Source organism: Onychomys torridus, chromosome 7, assembly GCF_903995425.1.
Source record: "Onychomys torridus chromosome 7, mOncTor1.1, whole genome shotgun sequence".
Lineage (NCBI taxonomy): Eukaryota > Metazoa > Chordata > Mammalia > Rodentia > Cricetidae > Onychomys > Onychomys torridus.
This window is the reverse complement of record NC_050449.1, coordinates 10,990,778-11,015,177: the sequence shown is the minus strand read 5'-3', so window position 1 is coordinate 11,015,177 and position 24,400 is coordinate 10,990,778. Positions and strand designations below refer to the sequence as shown.

Genomic DNA, 24,400 nt, shown 5'->3' with positions numbered 1-24,400 from the left:
GCTACGTGGTGGGCAGGCCTCCGGGAGGGGCGGTCCCCGGCTCTTCTCTAGACCTTGAGCTGCGGGAAGAGATAGGCAGGACATTGAACCTGTGCTCCTGAGTGGAAAGAAGGCATTCCTGCAAGGGCGAAGGCACAGCGCGTCAGGTGAGACTCCGTATGTTGTGGGGGTCGAGCCTCCAGCGGGCCGAGTTCCCCCTCAGACGAAGGGTGCCGGGTGCTCTGGGCACCCCACCATCCAGGAGTTAGCTCCCAGCAGGATGAGCTGCCTCCTTCAAATCCTGAGCTGACTGAACAGTTTAGCTGGGGTTGGTTTTAACACTTACAGTACTTACTTTTCAATACTGAGCTGGTTTGAATTATTTTCCATGCTGCATGCTCTGGACAGAAGCCCAGAGCTGCTGTCCATGCTGCGTCTCTGTATTGTATGGTAAGCAAGCCAACAGAGCTGCTTACCCTTTGCCAGCGCTTATCATTTTACGATTGAACACGCCAGTAAGGTCTACTTGGGAGCTGCCTGTGCAATCGCTGTGAGCTCCCAGACAGGTATCTCAAGCTGTCATATTCAGAGCCCGTGTGTTGTGAAAGCACCCGGGCAAAGTCAAAATACAGGATTCTGTTAAAAACGGAAGAGACAGATAGCTGGGCACCGTGGCAAGTCCTAGAACGGGAAAATCAGAGCAAAGAGGGTTGCCAGGCCAGCCTAGACTACATGGTGACACCCTGACTCAAAAACATGTTTTTCCACACTAAGTAAAGAAAAATTAGAATTACTAGCTGAAGCTTTACCATCTTCTTTATGTTGTGTACTGCCAGTGCATAAGAGCTTAATGAGCAGGGGATGTGGGAGAGGCACACACCTTTAATCCCAGCACTCCGGAGACTGAGGCTTGCAGATCTCTATGAGTCGAGGCCAGCCTGGTCTATGGAGTGAATTCCGGGACAGCCAGGGCTACACAGACAAACCCTGTCTTGAAAAAAGAAAAGAACTTAATGAGTGGAATTGTTGTGGGGTGGTCACCAGAGAAGACTGTTCAGACATGGGTATAAGCCAATAGAAAGTCTTTATTAGCTGGGTGCTCTGGATCCCAGTGGAGCACCGAGCCTTTCTCAGGGTGAGCTTTTGAGCACAAAAATCATATTCTGGATGACATACTTCAGTTAAAATGGACAGTTAGCCAGAAGCAAAACTATAGAAGCTAAAAAGCAAGGTTAGTACATTTTGAGACTGTCCCAGAACTATGGACTTTGATGGATTAGGCCTTTCAGTTTGGGCTGTTGATGCTGTCCATGTGCTGAGTTTTGCAGCCTGAATGGCACTTCCATCATGGAGTCAGTTGTCCTCAGATCTTAGGGCCTACTAAAGTCATCGGACCCTGGTACAGAATCACTGCAGTTTGGATTTCTGCTTCATAACTTATACAAGTTACATATTTGTTACTGTAGCTGTGGAATCATGTATAAAACACACTCACCTTCCTTTTACTTCCTGATCCTTGCACATTTTGCCTGTAACCTGGAATTCTGCAGCACCTACTGTGCTAGACATGGCAAGTCTACCAGGGTTAAATTCTAATGGGACATTACAAACACCTTATTAGGTCAGGTGGTGGTGGCGGTGCACACCTTTATCCCCAGCACTCAAGAGGCAGAGGCAAGCCAGTCTCGAGTTCGAGGCCAGCCTGATCCACAGAATGAGTTCCAGGACAGCAAGGTTTACACAGAGAAGCACTGTCTCGAAAAAAAACAAAACAAAATCCCCCACCTTATTCCATGGGTGACCAGGTGTGATGAAGGACATACCTTGGCCCTACTCATGCATGCTTCACTCTTCTGTGAGTTTTCAAACACAGCTCAAATGTAAAGGTGTTGGCCTAGAGATATAGCTCGATTATAGGGAGCTTGCCTAGCATGCAATGCCCTGAGTTCAGTGCCTGGCACCACACACACACACACACACACACACACACACACACACACACACACCACACACAAAACAAAACCCACAACTGTATGTGTAGTTTGATACATATAGATCTGTATGCATATGGGGTCCTGTGTGATTGACTGTATGACTTGCACAGCTGTGAAGCCAGACACCCCTTCCTCTGCCTCTGCTAAACATGTGCACCACCATGCCTGGTGTGGATCTGCTTTTGAATTCTGTTTCTGTATTTAATAACTGTTTGATCCTGGGTGAATTCTATGTCCTTTCTGACCTGTTTCCTCTCCTGTGCAATAAGAAGTGTAATGCACGTCTGTCATGGACTTGAGAATTTTGAGAGACTTTAAAGGGTGTGACAGTTTGTGACATATGCCTTCCATCATGGCACTCAGCTTGGTCATCACAGTTGGCCCATTGCTCTCTGTGGTGTTAGCTTCCCGCCTGTTCACCCTTCTCTACCTGTCTCTGAGCCACTGACACCCCCACTTCAGTCAGGAGAGTAAGTATTTGCTTTCATCTGACTTTAGTGGAAACCATTCCCTTTTGGTCCTAACTCCAACCCGACCCTCCACACACACACTGTCACATGTTCTCCCCTGCTGTCAGCCTGCATGAACTCTACATTTCTAAACCAGTTCTTCAGGCTGAAGCTCCTCATGGTTAGATTTCTGTTTCCATTTTGGTAGGAATATAAAACTTTTAAGAAAGTAAGGAGTATAAAATTAGGGATAACTTTGAATCTAATTTGAATTCTTCTTCCTCCTGTGAGCATAATTATTGAAAGTGCTTTCATTTTTCTCCATATATACTGAACTATATTAAGGCCAGGTATGGTGGCACACACATAGAAGCCCATCACTCAAGAGGCTCAAACAGGAGGAACACTGCTCCAGACTAGCCTGGGCCATATACTGAACCTTGTCTCAACCAAAAAGAAACTAAAAATGACCAACAATGAGTGAATATGCTGTTCATCATGCAGACTTTGGTATGTTCTTATATTAGGAAGTATCCTGCTAGTTACCCAGCACAGACTGTGATAAGTTACATGGAACACCTGGGTAAGGAGAGTATCAGAGCTATGTGTATATGCTGTACCAATCTTCAAGTATTTCAAAAGAAAGTAAGATGTTTGAGTTCTAAACAATTAAAGATCACTCCACTGAAAAGTATGTTTAGAGTAATTCAAGAATGATTATACTAGTTGGGGCCCATTTTCAATAGTTACTTGGCTTCATTTGAAAAACAAGAATATATGTGTTAAATAACTAAAGGGCAATAAAACCTAATGTTTGTAAGGTACTAAAGTAAATGTCACCTATTTAAACTACCTTGGAGGCTGAGGCAGGAGGATGATTTGCAAGGGCATTGTAGGGATCCTATGTCTTCAAACAAATAACTATAAATGTCAGGTGCTAAATATGCACAATGGCATGTTCATAGACGATATTTGTTCTGAAAGTATGATCAAAAATAGAAATTGCAGACCAGCAAGATGGCTTAGGAGTTATAAGCGTTTTTCACCAAACTTGATAACCTGAGTTCGGTCCCTGGGACCCACACAGTGGAAAAAGAAAACCAACTCCTGCAAGTTGTCCTCTGACCTCCACATGTGTGCTGTGGCACGTATGCACACACATGTACACACAAATAAGTAAATATGTTAATGAAATATTTTTTTAAAAATCCAGTGCCTAAGAGACCTATGAACCTGGAAAATATTTCAAGAGATTCTAGGCTAGAGAAATGGCTTCACACTTAAAAGTGTGTACCACTTTCCAACAGGACTGAGTTCCATTCCCAGCACACAGGTCATAGCTTCCTTCTTTTTTTTTTTTTCTTTTTTTTTTCCAGAGCTGAGGACCGAACCCAGGACCTTGTGCTTGCTAGGCAAGCGCTCTACCACTGAGCTAAATCCCCAACCCTCCCCCGCTAATAGCTTCCCTCTTAAACTAGGTGTGAATTCACTTTTAATCCTAGCACTGGAAACACAGAGGCAGGCAGGAGGAGCTCTGTGGTTTATTGGAGGAGTTCCATTATGCAGACAGGGTGTGGATACCCTTCCTAAAAACAAAAACAAAAGAAATCTACAAGAGATCTGAGGGACCCACTTTTTTCTTGCTGTGTGAGTACTTTTAAACCCCATAGTTCAAATTAAGGAGGTGTTCCATAGTTAATTTTTAATTTAATTAATAAATATTAAAGACTACTCCCGGGCTGGAGAGATGGCTCAGAGGTTAAGAGCACTGACTGCTCTTCCAGAAGTTCTGAGTTCAATTCCCAGCAACCACATGGTGGCCCACAATCATCTGCAGTGAGATCTGGTGCCCTCTTCTGTATACATAATAAATAAATCTTAAAAAAAAAAAAAAAAAAAAAAGACTACTCCAATGGTGCTCTGAGAGGCCAAATGCCCTCAATGATTTGACTGTCCTAGGCTGTGATTGACCTTGCAGTCATCTCCTCACCCTCTCCTTTTCTTTCCCTGAATAGCTCTGATCATCTCCCTCTGCTTGTCAGCCTCACACTCCTGAACTGTGTGTGTGTGTATGTGTGTCTGTGTCTGTGTGTCCATTTCTGTGTGTGTGTGTGTGTGTGTGTGTGTGTGTGCCCGTGCATGTGTGCGCATACTGGTCTTTGCATATTTGTGTCCATTTGCTGTAAAGTGCTCTTCTGTGTATTTTTTAAAACATAAGATTATAATTGGCTAGGTTATTAGATTAATTTAACATCAAAAGTATTTACCAAGTAAGTATGTTTATTTGTAAATTAAAGTAAAAATTTGACTTTCAGAATTCATTCCATAGGTTTCCATTTCAATTGGTAACTAAAATTGTCTCTTATTAAAATGATAGATAAGAGGAATGATTTGAATGTAAACAAATGAAATTTTACAACATATCCTATAATATAATTTTGTAGCTTCAGGGAAGAAATCAAACAAACTCCTGGTATCCTGTTTTTCTTTTATAATGCAGCTTTTGGTATTTTGTTGTTACTGAGATCTACTTTTAGAGTCAAATTTGTTCTCCATTGAGAAATAATAATAAGGGTAGTCAGGCCAGCAAAACGGCATGGTGGGTAAAGGTACTTACCATCAAGATTGACTGTCTGAGTTCCGCCCCCAACATCTACATGGTGGAGAGAGAACCAACTCCTATAAGTTGTTCTGTGACCTCCACAGGTGTGCTATGATGTGCACACACACACATAAATAAATGTAGTATTAAAAACAACTTATTAGGTCTAAGACAATTAACTTTTAGTTTAAATGTCAAGTAAAGAGTAGGAAAAAATGCTCTATCATGTTTTCTCTAGAGATAAAACAGTATAGAATCTTGTAAACTGTGCATACCTACACACATGAACACACAGAGTTCAACCACTTGTTTGTAATCCTTAGTACATATCTTTTGTTTCAAGACCACATTCTTAGACCCTCTGTTAGCAATGCCCAGGTTCAAGCTGAGTATAGCACTCAGTGGGAGAGTGCTTTCCTGGCATGCCTGAGGCCCTGGCTCCATCTCAGAACTGAACACATAGAAATGAAGAAGAGGTTCAAATACAGTATTGGGCTGGGATATAGCACTCAGCTGAGGCCCTGAGTTCTACATACAACATTCCCAAGAAGCGGGGAGGGGGAGGGGGGAGGGAGAAAATAGACAAACAGACTAAAAGGAAGAAGAGGGGAAGGAGTAGGGAAGAGGTCGCTCGCCTCCTGCTCACATGGAGTGGACATGGTGCTCGCCGTGTTTGGGGCACTTTGCCCTCCTTACGTAAGTGAGCTCAGAGGATGTAGAACCCTGATGGCCTTTGCCTTCATCAAGTAACTGAACTCTAATGCTCATTTCCAGAACCCCCAGGACTGTTCGTGCTGGTGCCCTGTGAACTCTCGTGATTGTTAGCCAACAGCCACTGTGTTTGAGCAACCTTGCTGAGAAGGAAGAAAATGGCTTGTGTTGAGTTTTCTTTTCATGTGCCAAGTCTGGAGGAGCTTGCTGAAGGTAAAAATGATGTTAGCCTTAGGATTTTAAGGACTGTCCCAGGAATCAAAACCAAAAGATCCCTGAGATCCCTATGTAGCTAATTACCTATGTGTATCTTATTGAAATGGTACTTTTGATACAGGAACTTCCGTTTCAGTATCTGTTTGGTATTATTTTTAAATTTTAAAAATCCAGAATTCTATCTCTCAAAAAATAAATCAACTTTTGTAAGTTTTTATGCTAGGTTATAAGCATTTATACTTATTAGCCCATCTTATAGAAGTTGTTTAATTTCAAGATCCTTAGCATCACCTAAAACTGCACCTAATACCTTAAAAGCTGGTCCTCTCTACATACTGACATGTATTATGCAGAGTTTTAAATGATGATTATAGATAAATTCAAAATTCCTTTTGTTCCCAACCCTTGTGGTGGTCCCTTCTCTGCTTATTTGTCCTAGAAGTAACCATCATATCTCATTTATAGTGATCTTGTTGCTACCCCCTTTGTGCAATGCAAATTAGCAGAGAGTTGTGTAATGTTAACAGTAACAGTATTCTTTAAATACATAGTTTGCTGGAGCAGGAGAGATGGGTCAGTGGTTAAGAGCACTGGCTGAACTCAAGTGTCCCGAGTTCTGTTCCCAGAACTCCCATAGCAGCTCACAATTGTCTGTAATGTCAGTTCTAGGGGATTCAGTGCCCTCTGCTGGCCTTCGGCACCAGGTGGTGCACAGACACACATGCAGGCAAAACACTCACACATTACAAATAAATAAATAGATAGGTAAATAAATGAACAATCTACTATTGAGTATGGCTCATAGTCCCAAATATACTTTGCCTGCCTCCTTGTTCACTGATTGTCAATTCACTTACTTAAATTTGTCTGTGGATATTTCTTGTGATTTGTTTACCTTGTTCAAACAAGAATTTATGGAAGTTCTCCCAATCTAAACTAGAGAAGGAAAAAGATGATTGAATACACAAAATGAAGCCCAGAAGGTGTGCATTCAAACCTTTGATTCTCAGGATCTGCCCTGTCTTTGATGTGGTTAGGTTCCATTCTGTGGTAACTCCTGTCTCTGTAACGATCCCATACTTCTCACAGTGTGCTGCCTGGTAATTAACTGTTCTTGAAGAGACTGACTCAAACATGTACCTGCAGTTTGCTTTTTTTTTTTTTTTTTTTTTTGGAGCTGAGGATTGAACCCAGGGCCTTGCATTTGCTAAGCAAGCGCTCTACCACTGAACTAAATCCCCAACCCACATTTTTGCTTTTTTTATTGCTTTCTTATACTATCTTTCTGATCCTTAAAAGTATATTGCTCAGAGCCGGGCAGTGGTGGTGCACTCCTGAAATCCTAGCACTTGGGAGGCAGAGGCAGGTGTATCTCTGTGAGGCCAGCCTGGTCTATAAAGCGAGTTCCAGGACAGCCTCCAAAGCTACAGAGAGACCCTGTCTTGAAAAACATATATATATATATATCATGGGCTCATAGGGTTGATGAAATGGCCCAGTGGGTAAAGGTGCTTGTAGCACAAGTATGACAACCTGAATTCCATCCCTGGGACCAACCTAGTGAAAGAAGAGAACCAACTTCCACAAGGTGTCACCTAATCTCTATATGCACCTTAGCATGCATGGGTGTGCATATGTGCATGTGTGCATGCATGTGTTCGTGTGTGTCCTATAAATAAACAAAATACATATATTTCTGTTAAATTGATCTGCACTGTAGCATGCCATGGAAGAGCCTGTTGTTGGCAAAGCTGTAGCTGTTGGTTGGCTTTTTTTTTTTTTTAACTCTTTTGGCTCTTTGCTCTTTTGGGGGGCCTGCCACCAAGCTCCCAAATAAATACACATGGAATCTTATTGTTATTTATGAATGCCTGGCCTTATCATGGTTTACTTCTGGCCAGCTTTTCTTAAATTATCCTGTCTACCCTTTGCCTCTGTGCTTTTACCTTTCTCTATTTCTGTATATCTTTTCTCTCCTTCTTATTCCATGTCTGGCTGTGTGGCTGTGTGGCTGTGTGGCTGTGTGGCTGTGTGGCTGTGTGGCTGTGTGGCTGGCCCTTTCTTTTCTCACTCCTTCATCTCACTTGTTCCTAGATCTTCTGTTTATTCTCTATACCTGCCAGCCCCACCTATCCTTTCTCCTGCACTGTTGTTGGCCATTCAGCTCTTTACTAGACCATCAGGTGTTTTAGACAGGCAAAGTAACACAGCTTCACAGAGTTAGACAAATGCAACATGAAAGAATGCAGCACACCTTTGCATGATTAAACAAATGTTCCACAGCATAAACAAATGTAACACATCTTACAATAATATTCCAAAGCCAGGCAGTGGTAGCACACACCTTTAATCCCAGTACTTGGGAGGCAGAGGCAGGCAGATCTCTGCAAGTTCGAGGCCAGCCTGGGCTACCAAGTAAGTTCCAGGAAAGGCACCAAAGCTACACAGAGAAACCCTGTCTCAAAAAACCAAAATAATAATAATAATATTCCATAACACAAAGCTGTCACTCACTTAATTGGTATCAGATTCTGATTTTCACAAGTATCATTCTTCTCTGGTAAGGAGCTATGGGATACCAGGTTATTGGATGCACTTTTATAAATTATTATGAAAATGTCTCTTGAACAGGGTCAGAAAGATCTCTCTCTGTGTTTGAGGCCAGCCTAGTCTATGTAATAAGTTCCAGAACAGCCAGGGCTACATAGTGAGACTTCTGTTTCAAAAAACCAAGTAAAATAAAATAAAGTTCTTAAAGAATAAAGTTCTGGAATGTGACACTGTGTTTTTCTACATTTGCATTATGGCATAATGCACCTACAATAAAGTATAGTGCTTCCAGAATGTGAGCACCACACATATGTGTGCTGGTTTGAACAAATATGGCCCCATAGATGTATTTGAATGCTTGGCCCATAGGGAATGGTACTATTAGGTGTGGCCTTGCTGGAGGAAGTGTGTCAGTATTGGGGTGGGCTTTGAGGTCTCAGAAGCTCAAGCCAGTTCTCGGCCTGGTGCCTGTATATTATTATATATGTAGAACTCTCAGCTCCTCCAGCACCATGTCTGCCTGCGTGCTGCCATGATGATAATAGACTAAACTTCTGAACTGTAAGCTAGCCCCAATTAAATATTTTCCTTTATAAGAGTTGCCGTGGTCATGATGTCTCTGCACAGAAATAAAACCCTAACTACATAACTGCCATTCAAGTCAAAATATATATTCAGCATGTATATCCACATAGGGAAGCAAATGTTGTTCTAAATCTCTGTCTTTTTATTTTACCAAGAAAGACTTAGGAGCCAGATGCTGGGGTGAAAATCTGCTAGCTCAGAGAGGCAGAGAAAGCAGCCAGTTGACCTTCCTCCTCTGCTGTCGTCTTAGAAAAAGACTTTTCTCCTATCCTGTCTGAAACAAAAACTCCTCCAACCAGTTGTCCCTCCCTTCTACTTCCTGTGTCCCTCTCTCTCTCTTTCTGACCTCCTGACTTGCCTTCACTCTCTATGATTACTTCGTGTCAACTGGCTCCTTGCTCCACCTCTTGACCTATGGTTGATTTTTGTTTAAATAACGCAATCTCAGGGTTCACAGTGTGATCAAATATCCAGCAATACTTGTCTGTAACCTCCACAAAATATGTGGCTTGAAATTGCTTTCATTGGGTTTTTTTTTTTCCTTGTGTTTTATTTTGTTTTGTTTTTCGAGACAGGGTTTCTCTGTAGCTTTTGAGGCTGTCCTGGAACTCGCTTTGTAGACCAGGCTGGCCTCGAACTCACAGAGATCCACTTGTCTCTGCCTCCAAAGTGCTGGGATTACAGGTGTGTGCCACCACCGCCCGGCTTCATTGGGTTTTTTGAAAACCCCTCCTCAAGAGAAGCTAGCCCTTACTTGGGTACCATCTGCTCCCTTTCTGCACGTCTTAGTCACTGCTCTGTTGCTGTGAAGAGACACCATGACAAGATATGACAAACCATCCTTCACATCATAGAAAAGAGGGATGGGCCCAAGGCTTACCCAGGTACCATGGTAGCTCCTATAAAGAGAATTTAGCTGGGGCTTGCTTACAGTTTTAGAGGATTAGTCCATGATCACCATAGAGGGAAGTAGACCGGCATGGTGCTGGCGCAGAAGCTGAGAGCTTTGCATCCTGACCCAAGGCTGCAGGAAGAGAGAGAAAGAAACTAGGCCTGACAAGGGCTTTGGAAACAGCAAAGCCCACTCCCAGTGACAAACCTCCTCCAATAAGGCCACACCTTCTAATCCTTCTCAGAAAGTTCTACTTCATGGTAACTAAGCATTCAAATATATGAGCCTATGGGGGCCATTCTTATGTAAACCCTCACACCAAGGTTAGTAATTATTGGTATTTATGTGTCATAGAGTACATTATATCTTCTGATCATGTCAAAGTCTAATTTTATTCATGAGTAAGACCATTCCTCAGTTGGTGGTGCAGGTCAATGGTAGACTGCTTTGCACTGAAGTCCTGGGACCATCCCTCCTTTTTTTTTTTTTTTTTTTTTTAGTTTTTCATAACAGACTTTCTTTGAATAGCCCTGGCTATCCAGGGAACTCACTCTGTAGACCAGGCTGGCCTTGGACTCACAGAGATCCACCTGTCTCTGCCTCCCAAATGCTGGGATAAAAGGCATGTGCCACCACCCTGACCCATCCCTCTTTTTTATAGTGGTCTAAGTTTGAGGGAAGACTTAGTATATGGTGGCCAAATTTTGCCCAATGCTAAATAACTCCTTTGCTTGTTTTTTATTAGTTTTGCAGAAGGGGCTGAAGGACAACTTTGCTGATGTCCAGGTTTCCGTGGTTGACTGCCCAGATTTAACAAAGGAGCCATTTACCTTTCCTGTAAAAGGTGCGTAGTCTTAAAAAAATGGTTTCAGTTTCCAACCATACTCTTTTTCAGAAGCCAGTATTATTTTCCTCTATGAATAAAGGCTGTTGTTACAACTTTCAGGCTCAATTTGGCTTAGTTTCTGTGGGCCAGATTTCATTGTGTGTTCATAATCCTTGATGAACATTTGGTTATGTAACATACTCAGTAGGCTAAAATTTGAGAGCACAGGAATTTTGTTCTTAACTTTTCTAGTGACTTATGAAAGCTTATTTTGGGGTGCTGGAGAGATGGCTCAGAGGTTAAGAGCATTGGCTGATCTTCCGGGGGTCCTGAGTTCAATTTCCAGCACCCACATTCAATTCTTATCTATAATGAGATCTGGTGCCCTCTTCTGGCAGGCAGGCATACATGCATACAGAACATTGTATTCATAATAATCTTAACAACAAAACTTCCTTTACTTTTTGGTTGTATTATTTACTCAAGCCTATATTTGGGAGCTGGAGAGATGGCTGAGCAGTTAAAAGCGCTTTGCTCTTTTCGAGGACTTGTTTGGTTCCCAGCACCCACATCAGGTGGTTCTCAGCTGCCTGTTACTCCAGCTCCAGGGGATCCAAGGCCCTCTTCTAGACTCCGAAGGAGTCTGCATTCCTGAGCACATATGCCCACACATACACACATCATACACACAATTTAAAATTAAATAAGCCTCTTTTTAGGACTTATATTTGATTCATCTATTAAATTCTTAGACCTCTTCAAGAAATTTGTCGAGTTTGAAGTGAGAAGGGAAAGAAATGACTATTGGTTGAGTAAAATAGTCTCAGTGTGACAGACTAGAGTAGATGTGCCTTGGCAGCAGCATTCCAAGTGGACTGTGAGAGAGGCTCAGTAGACCCAGGACAGGCCCTGGTCAAGACCAAAGGCAGGTGTGTTTCAAAAGTCTAACCCTTCGGTATACCCTCTGGTGATGAGGAATTAAAGATTGGTGTGGGGCTGGAGAGATGGCTCAGAGGTTAAGAGCACCGACTGCTCTTCCAGAGGTCCTGAGTTCAGTTCCCAGCACCCACATGGTGTCTCACAGCCATCTATAATGAGATCTGGCGCCCTCTTCTGTATACATAATAAATAAATAAATCTTTAAAAAAAAAAAAAAGATTGGTGCATTTTTCTGTTTCTTTTATTATGTTAATTGACATACTTGGTTAAAAAGTAATCTGCATGGAATTCTTAGCCACTAGTCCTGCCTCTCCCTTGTGTCTGTGAATCCCATTACCTGGACTAAGCCCCATAATTTACCACAGCCTTAAAGACATTAAATAGGAAAGTTCAGTTTCATGTTGAGGGGAGTCGTCAGTTTGAACAGTCTTTGATTGCAAGTAGACCAGATGGCAGTCTCTCTCAACACCCGAAACCATTAGAAACCATCTCAGAAACGGTTATTTTATGTGTAGTAGCGCTTTGTCTGCAGGTATGACTGCACCTTGTGCATGCCTGGTGCCTGTGGAGGCCAGAAGAGGACATCAGATCCTCTGAGACTCCAGTTACAGACAGGAGATGGTGGTGGGTGCTGGGAACTGAACCCCGGTCTAGAGGAATACCCATGTTCCTGACTGCGGAGCCATCTCTCTAGCCCCAGTGAAACCTTGTGAACAAACAAACAAAATCGCCCATTTTTCCTCTCCCGTATAATCACCTGTGGTTTCTGATTTCATTTTCAAGAGTAATTTGTTTCTCCAGCTGCCTTTCTCTGTCTAGCAGACTCTTTAGGATGTTCTTCCCAGGATCTTTCCCCCTGCCTCCACCTCTTTTGTATAATCTTCCTGAGTTTTTCATCTAATCTTGTCATTTTAACCAGGATCTAGCACCTTTGAAATTTGTCTCAACTAGCTCTCTAGGAGTTTTCAGTTGTGTAGAGCACAGCTCTGCCTATGGCTCCCTTCTCACTTGTTCCCTGGATAGCCAAGAGCCCTGCAGGAGTTCCTCCTCCAGCCATCACCATCTCTATCACTCAATGCACAATCTGTGGATAATTTCTGCTCCTCCCCAAACACAGAAGGCACCTGTAAGACCTTGCATCTCTCCTCTATATAACAGGGGGGGGGGGGGCGCTGGAGAGATGGCTCAGAGGTTAAGAACACTGACTGCTCTTCCAGAGGTTCAATTCCCAGCAACCACATGATAGCTCACAACCATCTGTAATGAGATCTGGTGCCCTCTCCTGGTGAGCAGGCATACATGTAGGCAGAATGTTGTATACATAATAAATAAATCTCTTTCAAAAAAAAAAAAAGGGGGGGGGACGGTTTGGGGATTTAGCTCAGTGGTAGCAAGGCCTTGGGTTCGATCCTCAGCTCTGGCACCAAAAAAAAAAAAAAAAAAAAAAAAGCAGTAGAAATCCTTGCAAGATTTCTCAAGTAAAAAATAATTAATTTCTACTCTGCTTTAAAACAGTGCCTTCTCCCAAATTGTTATAATAATTACTAAAAATGTAGATAGAGGGGCTGGCAAGGTGGTTCAACAGTAAAAGCCATTGCTGCCAAACCTGATGGACTGACTGAACCCCAGAATCCACATGGTGGAAGGGGAAGATGCCCACAAGTTGTTCTCTGACCTCCACATTACACACATACAAAATAAATAAATGTAATAAAGAAAAAAAAGTAAGTAGAGGGGCTGGAGAGATGGCTCAGTGAGTAATGGCTCTTGCTGCTCAAGCATGAGTTCGGATCCCAGCACCCACATAAGAACCTGAAGTAGCCGTGTGTACCTGACTGACCCCAGCACTCTGGGGCAGATGCAGAAGGTTGCTGGAGATTGCTCCAAGTTCAGTGAAAGACTCTCAAGGAAAAAGGTAGAGAGTGATAGAGCAGGTCACCCAACATCCTTCTCTGGCTTCTACTTGTGACGTACATGTGCAGTATGTGCACATAAACATATACTATACACACATACAATACGATCAGATACATACACATACAGTCAATAAATATATATATATATACATATATATATATGTATGTATGTATGTATGTATGTATGTATTTTTTTGGTTTTTTGAGACAGGATTTCTCTGTGTAGCTTTGCACCTTTCCTGGAACTCACTTGGTAGCCCAGGCTGGCCTCGAACTCACAGAGAGCTGCCTGGCTCTGCCTCCCGAGTGCTGAGATTAAAGGCATGCGCCACCACCGCCTGGCTAAATCACATGCATTTTTAAATCTAAGTAGAGACCCTGGGTAGGGGACAACTTAATGGTAGGGTATGTTTTTAGCCCTGGTTCAGTCCCTTGCACAAAACAACAAAATACCTACACAACTACAGACATACACACATAGAAACTTCCTAGCATCCAAAGGTTTTCTATCATAGTGGTTATTTGTATAAACAACTTACAAAAAGAGTTACTCAGGAGGCCGAGCCAGGCAGATCTCTGTGAGTTCAAGGCCAGCCTGGGCTACCAAGCGAGCTCCAGGAAAGGCGCAAAGCTACACAGAGAAACCCTGTCTCAAAAAACAAAAAACAAAAAAAATTATGCCAAAAGAAAGAATACATTTTTGAAATGGAAATGCCCTTGGTGGGGGAAGATTTCTTAGGGATTACTAGGCAGATGAATTCTAGAAACTCTACCCGCAAGTTGGCCCCTGTCCTCTCAATAACCAGGGGTCGGTATGCCACCAGCCAAGCCATGCTCTGTGACGATTTTTGCCGGCGGCAGTTGAAGCAGGACCAAGAAGGGACCACTTGTACCTTCTCATCCCTGTTAGTTCCAACCCTGGGATCCTCTTACATCTGTTCCTGATAAGTCAGTGGCTTCTGGAATCTTATACTTGAATGCTATGTTTGCCTGCTTTTAAGATGGCTTGTGTTTTTTAGGCATCTGTGGGCAAACTAGAATTGCAGAAGTAGGAGGTGTGCCTTACTTAATGCCTCTTGTAAACAAAAAAAAAGTAAGTATGCTTTTATTCTTTGTATGCACAGACTATAGGAACTGGGTGGACTCCTGTTTGTCACTGCGACCACTGATGAGTGTTGCAGGCGGGCGAGGAAGCAGGGGACTGCTGTAAAATGCAAATCAGGAAATCGTTATATTACAGCTTCAGTAACTTTTTCCTTTTTATAGGTTTATGATCTAAATGAGATTGCAAAGGAAATAAAATTGCCTGGAGCTTTTATCCTTGGAGCAGGGGCAGGTCCATTTCAGACACTTGGGTTCAATTCTGAGGTCAGTGTGTATAGTATTGTTATCTGACATCTGGTTATTCAATGACCTGTCAAAATCGACTTTTATCTGGGAGTGGTGGTGCCTACATGTAGTTCTAGCACTTAAGAGGCTGAGGCAGGAGGATTGTGAAAGTTCAAGGCTACATAGTGAATTCCAAGCCAGTCTGGGTTACAGTGGGAGAGCCTGTTTCAAAGAAAAAAAATGAAACCACCCTCTTGTTGAGTGAATTGTAAGTAGTTGGTGACTCCAGATTTGGGCAAGTGGACGGACAGTCTACTGATCCAATGCTAAGGACGTGCCTATCTTCACTTTCCAATTTTTTAGGGAACAGGTTAAGCCCAAAAGGTAGGGGTGTGTGTGTGTGTGTGTGTGTGTGTGTGTGTGTGTGTGTGTGTGTGTGTGGTATGTATTGTGTATATTGTGTGTGTATGCATGTGTATTGAGTGTGTCCTTGTTTTTTCAGGCAGAATCGGGCTATGGAGTCCAGACTGGCCTCAAATTCACAATCCTCCTTCTTCCCTGCCTGTCCATTTCAGGGATTGCCATGACTACTGCACACCTAGAGATTTTTATTTATTCTTACATATATTAGGATCCCTCACTTCTCTGCAAATCCTTGTTGCCATATAAAAGCAGCTTTGAGTTAAAAAAGAAATGATGGGGATAATTCCATGTTAAAAACCAAACATTAAGAAACTATCAGAGTGAACCAATCAATGGCTATTTACAAAAGTTAATGGCTAGTACTAGTGTGTATCATGCATACTATATGTGGCGTGTTAATATGTGCCATTTATACTAAATACAGTATTACTACATATGCCATATGATAGTAAGATACCACTGTTGATTTACATCTCATGGTGATGAGACCAGACTGCCACTTTCTTTTAACCTCATCAGATAGAGCAAATGTTCAAAAATCACAGAAGATATAATTTTCCCAGTGATCAAGATTGAAAAAAAAGGTTAAAATCTGTGATTAGACATTTTGAGCTAAACGTCATGGCTCATGCTTTTAAGCCTAAGATTTGAGAGGCTGAGCAGAAGTACTATACATGTGAGGTCAGCCTGGTCTACATAGGCAGCCAGGACCACAGAATAGGACCCTATCTCAAAATACAATTCATTAATTAATTAGTTAATTAAGAAGACATTTTGTCAGGTGTTGCGATAGGCACAGAAGTACCAGAACTGAGGCAAGATGAGTGTATCTGAGTTTGTGAGTTCCACGCCAGCTTAGGCCTCATAGCAAGTTACTAGGACACACAGCAAGAGTTGTCTTCAAAAAGAAATGTTGTAAACATTTTATAAAACTGGGGATGGAGAAGTGGCTTCAGGGTAAGTGGCTACTCTTCAGTTCAGTTCCCAGCCCCCACATGGCAGCTCAGAACTGTCTGTAAGTCCAGTTCCAGGGATCCAGTGCTGCCTTCTGGCCTCTGTGAGCACCATGTCTACCACACACATATGCAGGCAAAACACTTAGACACATAAAATAAATGACTAAAAGAAAATTTCAAAAACCATTTTATAAGATATTTGTGACAAGATCATGGCAGTAGGTGATTCAAAGGACACATTTTTGGTTAGTGCTTTCAGAAGTTTGTGTTCCTCGCTGATTTTCCCCAGTGCTCCAGCCCTTTGGGGAGATAGAACAGCACAGTGAGGAAGACATGGTGTACCAAAGCTGCTCACCTGCTGCAGCTGGGCAGCAGAGAGCAGGGAGAGGGGGAGCCAGCTCCTCCCCACCCAGTAACTCCCACAGAGGGCTAGTCTGTCCCTGAAGTGACGCTGAGGAGTGGCCATGTTGTTGTTGGATTACAGTTTGAAATAAGGGCAGGGAGTGGAGGCCAGTGGGAGAGCCCTGTCCTAGCATGAGCAGAGACCAACATCACAAAAGTGTGGGGACATGTTGGGAAAGAGACCTGCGATAACATTTCTTAAAGTCTGAGAGAAAATGTTTTATTCGTTAACACACTAAAATTGACTTTTTTATTTCCAGTTCATGCCAGTTGTTCAGACAGCAAGTGAACACAACCGTCCTGTGAACGGAAGTTACTTTGCCCAAATTAACCCTACAGATGGGAAGTGCCTGCTGGAGAAATACAGCCAAAAATACCATGACTTTGGATGCGCACTGCTGGCTAATCTTTTTGCCAGTGAGGGCCAACCTGGCAAGGTGATTATGCCCATTACAGCATGCATTCTTTATGTCTTCTCAGCTAAAAATTTGAGCTTTTATAGTTCTCCGAAGAAAATCAGATGTGCCAATGCCAAAGCTTTTATATAATTAAATAATATTATATTAATTAATTAATTATTCAGAACAGTACAGGGAAAGACAAAATCTTTTTTAAAGCCAAAGTTAAGAATATTACTTAGGAATGGGTTGGGGATTTAGCTTAGTGGTAGAGTGTTTGCCTAGCAAGCACAAGGCCCTGGGTTCGATCCTCAGCTCAAAACAAACAAACAAACAAACAAAAAAGAAGAATATTGCTTAGTAAACAGGACACTTTTCTGAGTAGAAGATAACAAGATACTGATCTAGGGTGTTGTCATTTGCATGGAACAATAAGATTGTGCCTACTTACGGGTAGTAAATAAGCATTTGTTTATTCCGGAATAACCGGAATTGTGCCAGAAGTGGTGGTAGCTAAAACAAGAAAAGGAGAAGGAGTACCTGCTTCATCTCAGTATTAGCCTCTGTGAGAACTTAGATCTTGAAAGAAGAGCCACTTCGGCTACTTGAGAAATGAAATAGAGATCTAAAAGTACCCAAGAACGTAGAGGGACCTTGCCCAGAATTTTACAGGAAGTAAGACCTTGTAAACATGTCATGAGCCCCTATTACCAGAGATGAATCCCATTAAGCCTGGTAATTCTCAGACTTTCCCCATCTTGGTCTCCAGAGTTCAGTGTAGGACTCAGCTCAAGGACTCATGAATAAGATTATTGGAGTCACACATAGCTGGTGTGTGCGTGTGCGTGTGTGTGGTGTGTGTGTGTGAGAGAGAGAGAGAGAGAGAGAGAGAGAGGTTTAATTAAGACAAGGACTGAGACACCTCAATTCTAATCTGTGTGCTGAGCAGACAAAACTATTTCCGTGGTGGCAGTAAGTTTCTTTTTCTTTTTTTTTTTTTTTTTTTTGAGCTGAGGATTGAACCCAGGGCCTTGCTCTTGCTAGGCAAGTGCTCTACCACTGAGCTACACCCCCAGCCCAGCAGTAAGTTTTATAATGGTACAGTTAGGTAGTTATCGACATAGAATTGACAGTTGGTGAGGTTCTGTCCGTCATTTCACCCTCTGCAGGTCATCAAGGTACAAGCCAAGAGAAGAACAGGACAACTCAACTTCGTGACTTGCATGAGGCAGACTCTGGAAAAGCACTATGGAGACAAGGCTGTGGGGATGGGAGGCACCTTCGTCGTGCAGAAGGGGAAAGTCAAGGCCCACATCATGGTAAGGGCTCTGCGGCCTGCATAGCCGCGGCAGCTGTTCACAGTGTGTGGGGATGAGGGGCAGAGTCCTGCTGAATACTTCAGGCTAGCCTCAGACTTACTTAGAGACTGCATTGACTTTGGATTAACAAGTCTTTTGCCTCGGCCTCCTAAGTGCTAGGATTACAGATATATACCATTCATGGTAAAAGTTTTTAATTTTCACATGGCCCAACAAACCATCATCAACCCTGGGGTCACAGGAATGTTCCCCTGTGGTTTTTTGTTCATTTCTGTAAATTTTAGCTCTGACAGTCTGTCTTTGCTCCATTGAAGGTAGCTTATATATGGTGCAGAGATCACATAAGCTTCACCCCTCTGCATGTGTGTGTCCGGTTTTCCCTTTGACTGGTGCCTGACACTCTTGTTGAAACATCACTCACCCATGCAGGAGAAATGACTTAGTGGTTAAGAGCACTTGCTGAGGACCTGGGTTCAGTTTCCATCCCCCACATAGTGGCTCATAACCTTCATTAACTCCAGTTCTAGGGGATCTGATGCCTTCTTTGGGCTCCACGGGCACCAGGCATGCACATGGTGCACACACATACATGCAGGCAAAACATGAAAACACATAAAAATAAAAATACCTTTTTAAAAAGGAAAGAAATCATTTGTTCCCACTCCATGCAAGGCTTTGTTTCTGGCCTCTCTCCTCTGCTGCATTGGTCTAGATGTGTTCTGGTTAGTTTTGACATGGGGAGAACCTCGGCTGAGGAAGTGCCTCCATTTGATTGGCCTGTGAGCAAGTCTGTGGGGTATTTTCTCAATTAATGCTTGATATGGGAGGGCCCAGCTTACTATGGGCAGGGTGGTATAAAAAATAAGGCCTAGCAAGCCGTGGAGCCAGTAAGCAGCACTCCTCTGTGGTCTGGGCTTCAGTGCCTGCCCCGACGTCCTTCATGATGGACTGGAAGCTGTAAGGTGAAATGACCCCTTCCTACTGAGGCCGTTGATTGTGGTTTATCATAGCAGTGGGAAGGAGCAGGGAGAACATCCTGGCTGTTTGGCTGTCACCTGTCAATCATGCTAACTAAGAAGTGAAAACTTCTCACTTCTTTTACAGAATTGTTTTTAAAATTTCACTAGTATTTCATAGAAAGTTTAAGTGGATTTGCCCACTTAGAAAGAAAGAAAGAGCCAGGCAGTGGTGGCACACGCCTTTAATCCCAGCACTTGGGAGGCAGAGGCAGCCGGATCTCTGTGAGTTCGAGGCCAGCCTGGTCTACAAAGAGAGTTCCAGGAAAGGAGCAAAGCTACAGAGAAACCCTGTCTCAACGCCCCCCCCCCCCAAAAAAAAAAGAAAAAAAGAAAGAAAGAAATCATTAAGATTTAAATAGCAGCTTGGTATGGTGGTGCATGTCTTTAATCCAGGACTTGGGAACAGAGGCAGGCAGACCTCTGTGAGTCCCAGGCCAGCCAGAGATACATAGTGAGACCAGCATCTAAATAGCAGTTATGTTGACTTTCTCTGCTTTGCCCTTTGCCGTGCTGATGATCAAACCCAGGGCCTCACAGTCACTTTACCACTGAGCCTCATCCCCACAGTGATGAGTCTTGTTACTGGGTGGGGGTGGGGTCCTAGGGATAGAAGCCAAGGTCTTACACCCAGGAGGCAGGGACTGCGGTGCTGGTAAGACACCCTCAACACTGACCAAGTCCTCAGACAGTCTTCATGAGTACCAACATCTCGATCTCCAGTCATCTCTGTCTTCCCTAAACACAGCACATTTTCCCATCCTAACTTCTCTGTGCTTTTATTATTGTGTGTGGTGTTTGTGTGAATGCAGGGGCACACGTGTGGAGGTCAGAGGACCATTTTCAGAAGTCTGTCCTCAGGCTGAGAGTTGCCTGCTCTCGAGGCCTGGAGATAAAGTTTAATGCCCAAATCCCACTTAGATAGACTCTGTAGTCCTCTGACTTCCACATTGGCACTGTGACACACACACCCATCATGCACACATACATTAATAATCTTTTTTTTAATAGAAAGTTGGAGTTTTTCTCCCATTGTGCATTTGAGGGGTCAAATTCAGGTTGCAAGGACTTTGACATGCTGAAGCAAATTGCTGGCCTCACTCTCATTGCTTCCAGCAATTTTTATAGTTTCCTATATATGTCCTCTCACCTCCTTTTTTAAGCTTATTGAAAAGTATTTTATTCTCTTTAATGCCTCTACCAACTTGCAGGGCCTTGTTTCTCTCTCTACCACTTGCTATTCCTGGCAGCAGTTACGGGGTACAGATCAGACTCACAAGAACTGGGGCTGGGGCTCGGCGGAGAGGCTTTGACTAGCATGTGCAAGGCCCTGGGTTTGATCCCTAGCACTGGAGAAAAAACAAAAGACTGGGGTGGAAGGATTGGAAAGGGAAAGCCAAGTAGCTCTGTGATCAAGTGCTGATGGTCTCAGTCTCCAGAACTACAGCAGAAACATAGTTTAGAATGGGGAGGGGCTGGGCCTATGGCTTAGGGGCACAGTACTTGGCATAAGTATTAACAGGTCCCCATTTATCACAAAAAAATTAAATGAAATTAAAATTACACATCAAATGGAAAACATACAGCAGAGAGACTGAAAGTCTATGAAAAGTAAAAGCAGATAGTAATTGCCTCACTCCTTCATTGACTGAGGAATTAGTCTTAGTTTGTACAGATTGATTAAACTGGGGTATGTAATTAATGCCAAAACCATTCAGTGAGATGTATAAAATTTACAGTGAGGTCATATTTTAAATGTCTTTAATTCTCATTTAATAGTGGGGTGTTTTCCTGTTTAACTTTTTTTTTCAGCCAGCAGAGTTTTCTTCTTGCCCATTGACCTCAGACGAAGCAGTCAGTAAGTGGCTGCATTTCTTTGAGATGACGGCTCCTTTGGTCTGTCTGCCAGTTTTTGTGTCCAAAGACCCGGTGAGTCTTCATCTGCCTTTTATACTCAGTTATAATGCTTGGTGGCATACTCATTTTTAAAATATTTACTCTGTGTGTGTGTGTGTGTGTGTGTGTGTGTGTGTGTGTGTGTGTGTTCGTGCACACTTGCACACCACATGCTACAGCACATGTGTGGAGAACACCTTGTGAGAGTCACTTCCCTTCTACCACTGAGTACACAGATCAGACTCGGCTTGTCTGCCTGGGCAGCAAGCACTTTGCCAGCTGGACCATCTTGCCAGCCAAATATGGATTTTGTTATTTAAGCATGAGGATAGCCTTGTATGTTTTGTGGGGGTGGTAGTGGTTTGGGGTTTTTTGTTTGTTTGTTTGTTTGTTTGTTTGTTTGAGACAGGGTCTCTCTACACAGCCCTAGCCATCCTAGAACTCACTTTGTAGACCAGGCCACATGCCTCTGGTTCTCAAGTGCTGGAATTAAAGGCATGTGCCAACACACATGATTTCTTTTTTTAATTTCTTGACCTCATGCATCAGTCCAGGCCACCACCAACTCCTTATGTAGGCAAGGATGACCTCTTGCCTGCATCTGCCTTCTCAGTGCTGAAATTACAGGCATGTATCACCATGCCCAGCTTATGGGAACTGTTCTGAAAGATGAGGGGATACATGGCTTTCTACACTCACTGAGTGTTAGGCAGAGCAGATTTTACCTTCAGTAAAGTAAAAGAACAGGCTTTGTAAATTACACAGAAGTTGTTCTATTAAATAATAAAAGAGCTGGGCGTGGTGGAACATGCCTTTAATCCCAGCACTCCCTAGGTTCTCTGTGAGGTCCAGGCCAGCTCGGGCTACTTAGTGGGTCCTTGTCTCAAAAAACCAATAAATAATAATAAAGCACAAGATTTGGATCTCTTACCATTGTATTTGGAGTTCATCATATTCTAATGCTACAGGCTAGAAATAGGTGCTATTAGCTAATTCAAAGAAAGTGTCTGCCAAAATAGTGATGGGTAGGCCTTTGGAGCCAGTGACAGTATCTAAGATTTTATCTTTACAAGACTGTGAAATGATCAGTTAACAGATTACCAGTGACAACATCTTGTAGTAGTAGAAATACTGTAAATGTGGCTGTTGACAGAGTCAGTCCTGAGCAGAATGCCATATAGGTATCAATGGAGCCGAAGCATTTAAACTGTCTTCAGCTATATTGTAATTTGTGAAGAAAGAAACTAAATGTTGTTACTTTTGTGTGTGTGGATGTTTTGCTGACATGTGTGTCTATGTACCATGTGTGTGCCTGTTGACCCTGGAGGCCATAAGAGGGTGTCAGATTCCCTGGAACTGGAGTTACAGATGGTTACAGCTGCCACATGGGTGCTGAGAATTGCACCTGGGTCCTCTGGAAGAGCAGCCAGTGCTCTTAACTGCTGAGGCATCTCCCCAGTCCCCTGTGGTGTTGATTATTAAATAAGCAGTATGCAGAACAGTCACAGAAAGCTACAGTTTGGATAAAAATGCTAAGAGTCTCCCCAGAAGGACATACAGGAAGGTGCTCATGGCTGCTGCCTTGAGGAAAGGAAGGGAAGAAAGAAGGAAGTTACATCTCCGTGACTGTGCTGACTACCCTCTTGGAGTGTCTTATCATGTGACTCCATTGCTTCCTTAAACACTAGTCAGCTGGAAGATGGAACTCAGTGATAGAGCCCTCACCTGGCATACATGAGGCCCTGGATTCAAGCACCAGCACTACAAAACATTTAATTGCAGGTTTAGTGATAAGAGGCCTAAGATCTGTCATTCAGGAGATACAGGTCAGAAGATTGGGAGTTCAAATCTAGTCTTAGCCATGTAGTAAGTTCCTGTCTCAAAGAACAAAATGTGATGTTAAAAAACTTTTTAAAAGTAACAAAAGGTAGCAGGGCAGTGGAGGCCCACTCCTTTAATCCCAGCACTCAGGAGGCAGGCAGATCTCTGTGAGCTGGAGGCCAGCCTGGTCTACAGAGATCCAGAACAGGCACCAAAACTACACAGAGAAATCCTGTCTGGGAAAAAAAAAAAAAAAAAAAAAAAAAAGCAAAAGGCTTCTCCTTCCCTTAAATACATTGTAATCAAAATAGTTTGAATCCATACTAACAGACTGTCCATTGTCCTAGGGGCTCGATTTGAGGCTGGAGCACACTCATTTCTTCAGTCATCACGGAGAAGGTGGACATTACCACTATGATACTACCCCAGACACAGTGGAGTATCTTGGCTACTTCTCGCCTGCACAATTCCTCTATCGCATTGATCAGCCCAAAGAGACCCATGCATTTGGGAGAGATTAAAGCAGTTGATGCTTGCTTAGAAGAAATGATTAGCTAAGGTTAAATCACTAACTCGGGAGCTGATACTAATTCGAAAATCCACTAGAGGCTCTGAAGAGAGTGCTTCCATAGCAAGCAAATCCCCAGCTTAATCTCCAGCACAGAAGAAAAACAGTAAGAGTCATTTCATTACATAAACACTATTTTTATGGCATTTGAAATGCAAGGATATGGATACATGATACCCATATTATTTTGCATCTTTCTTGTGAAGGAGATTCCTTCTCCTTAAACCTTATGCCAAGGACCCCAACATAGATTTAGCAGGATGGTGGAGGATGGATGGGAATCCAGAGACCTGTTTGTTCCTCTTCCCAATGTGACTACATTTCAAAAGAATGATACATTACTGTGTGATGGTGGTTAATGTGTGGTGATGATGATTGGAAAAATTCTTGCTGCTCTGTGTTACAGAACCTGGGATCATTAGCCAGAAATCAACTCTCCAACCTTGATAATGTCAACAAGGTGTGGGTCTAAGAACTCCTTAGAAATAAGATACAAATAAGTGTTCTGATTCTCTATTTTGTAGTGCACATGACTTGTGAGTATGAATCCCCAAATTATTTTTAAATAAACACGATTTTGAGGCAGAACTGAATAAAGTCATGTTTAATATTG

General features: G+C 42.8%; 1 protein-coding gene across 2 annotated transcripts; it reads left to right on the top strand.

Annotated features, from left to right (window-relative positions):
- Window positions 1-17: 17 nt before the first annotated feature.
- Window positions 18-24,400, top strand: C7H11orf54 (chromosome 7 C11orf54 homolog). 2 transcript variants are annotated; one of them, XR_004945490.1, is made up of 10 exons: window positions 18-146; window positions 5,799-5,948; window positions 10,724-10,822; window positions 14,679-14,752; window positions 14,926-15,027; window positions 17,030-17,206; window positions 18,337-18,486; window positions 21,315-21,431; window positions 23,567-23,893; window positions 24,194-24,400. XR_004945490.1 is itself a non-coding variant. In XM_036194171.1 (9 exons), exons 2-9 carry the CDS (start codon window positions 5,894-5,896, stop codon window positions 23,738-23,740), a joined length of 948 nt encoding a protein of 315 aa, XP_036050064.1. In that variant the 5' UTR covers window positions 18-146; window positions 5,799-5,893; the 3' UTR covers window positions 23,741-24,400. The 2 variants fall into 2 exon arrangements, 1 of the variants encoding a protein (XP_036050064.1); XM_036194171.1 differs by having other exon boundaries at window positions 23,567-24,400.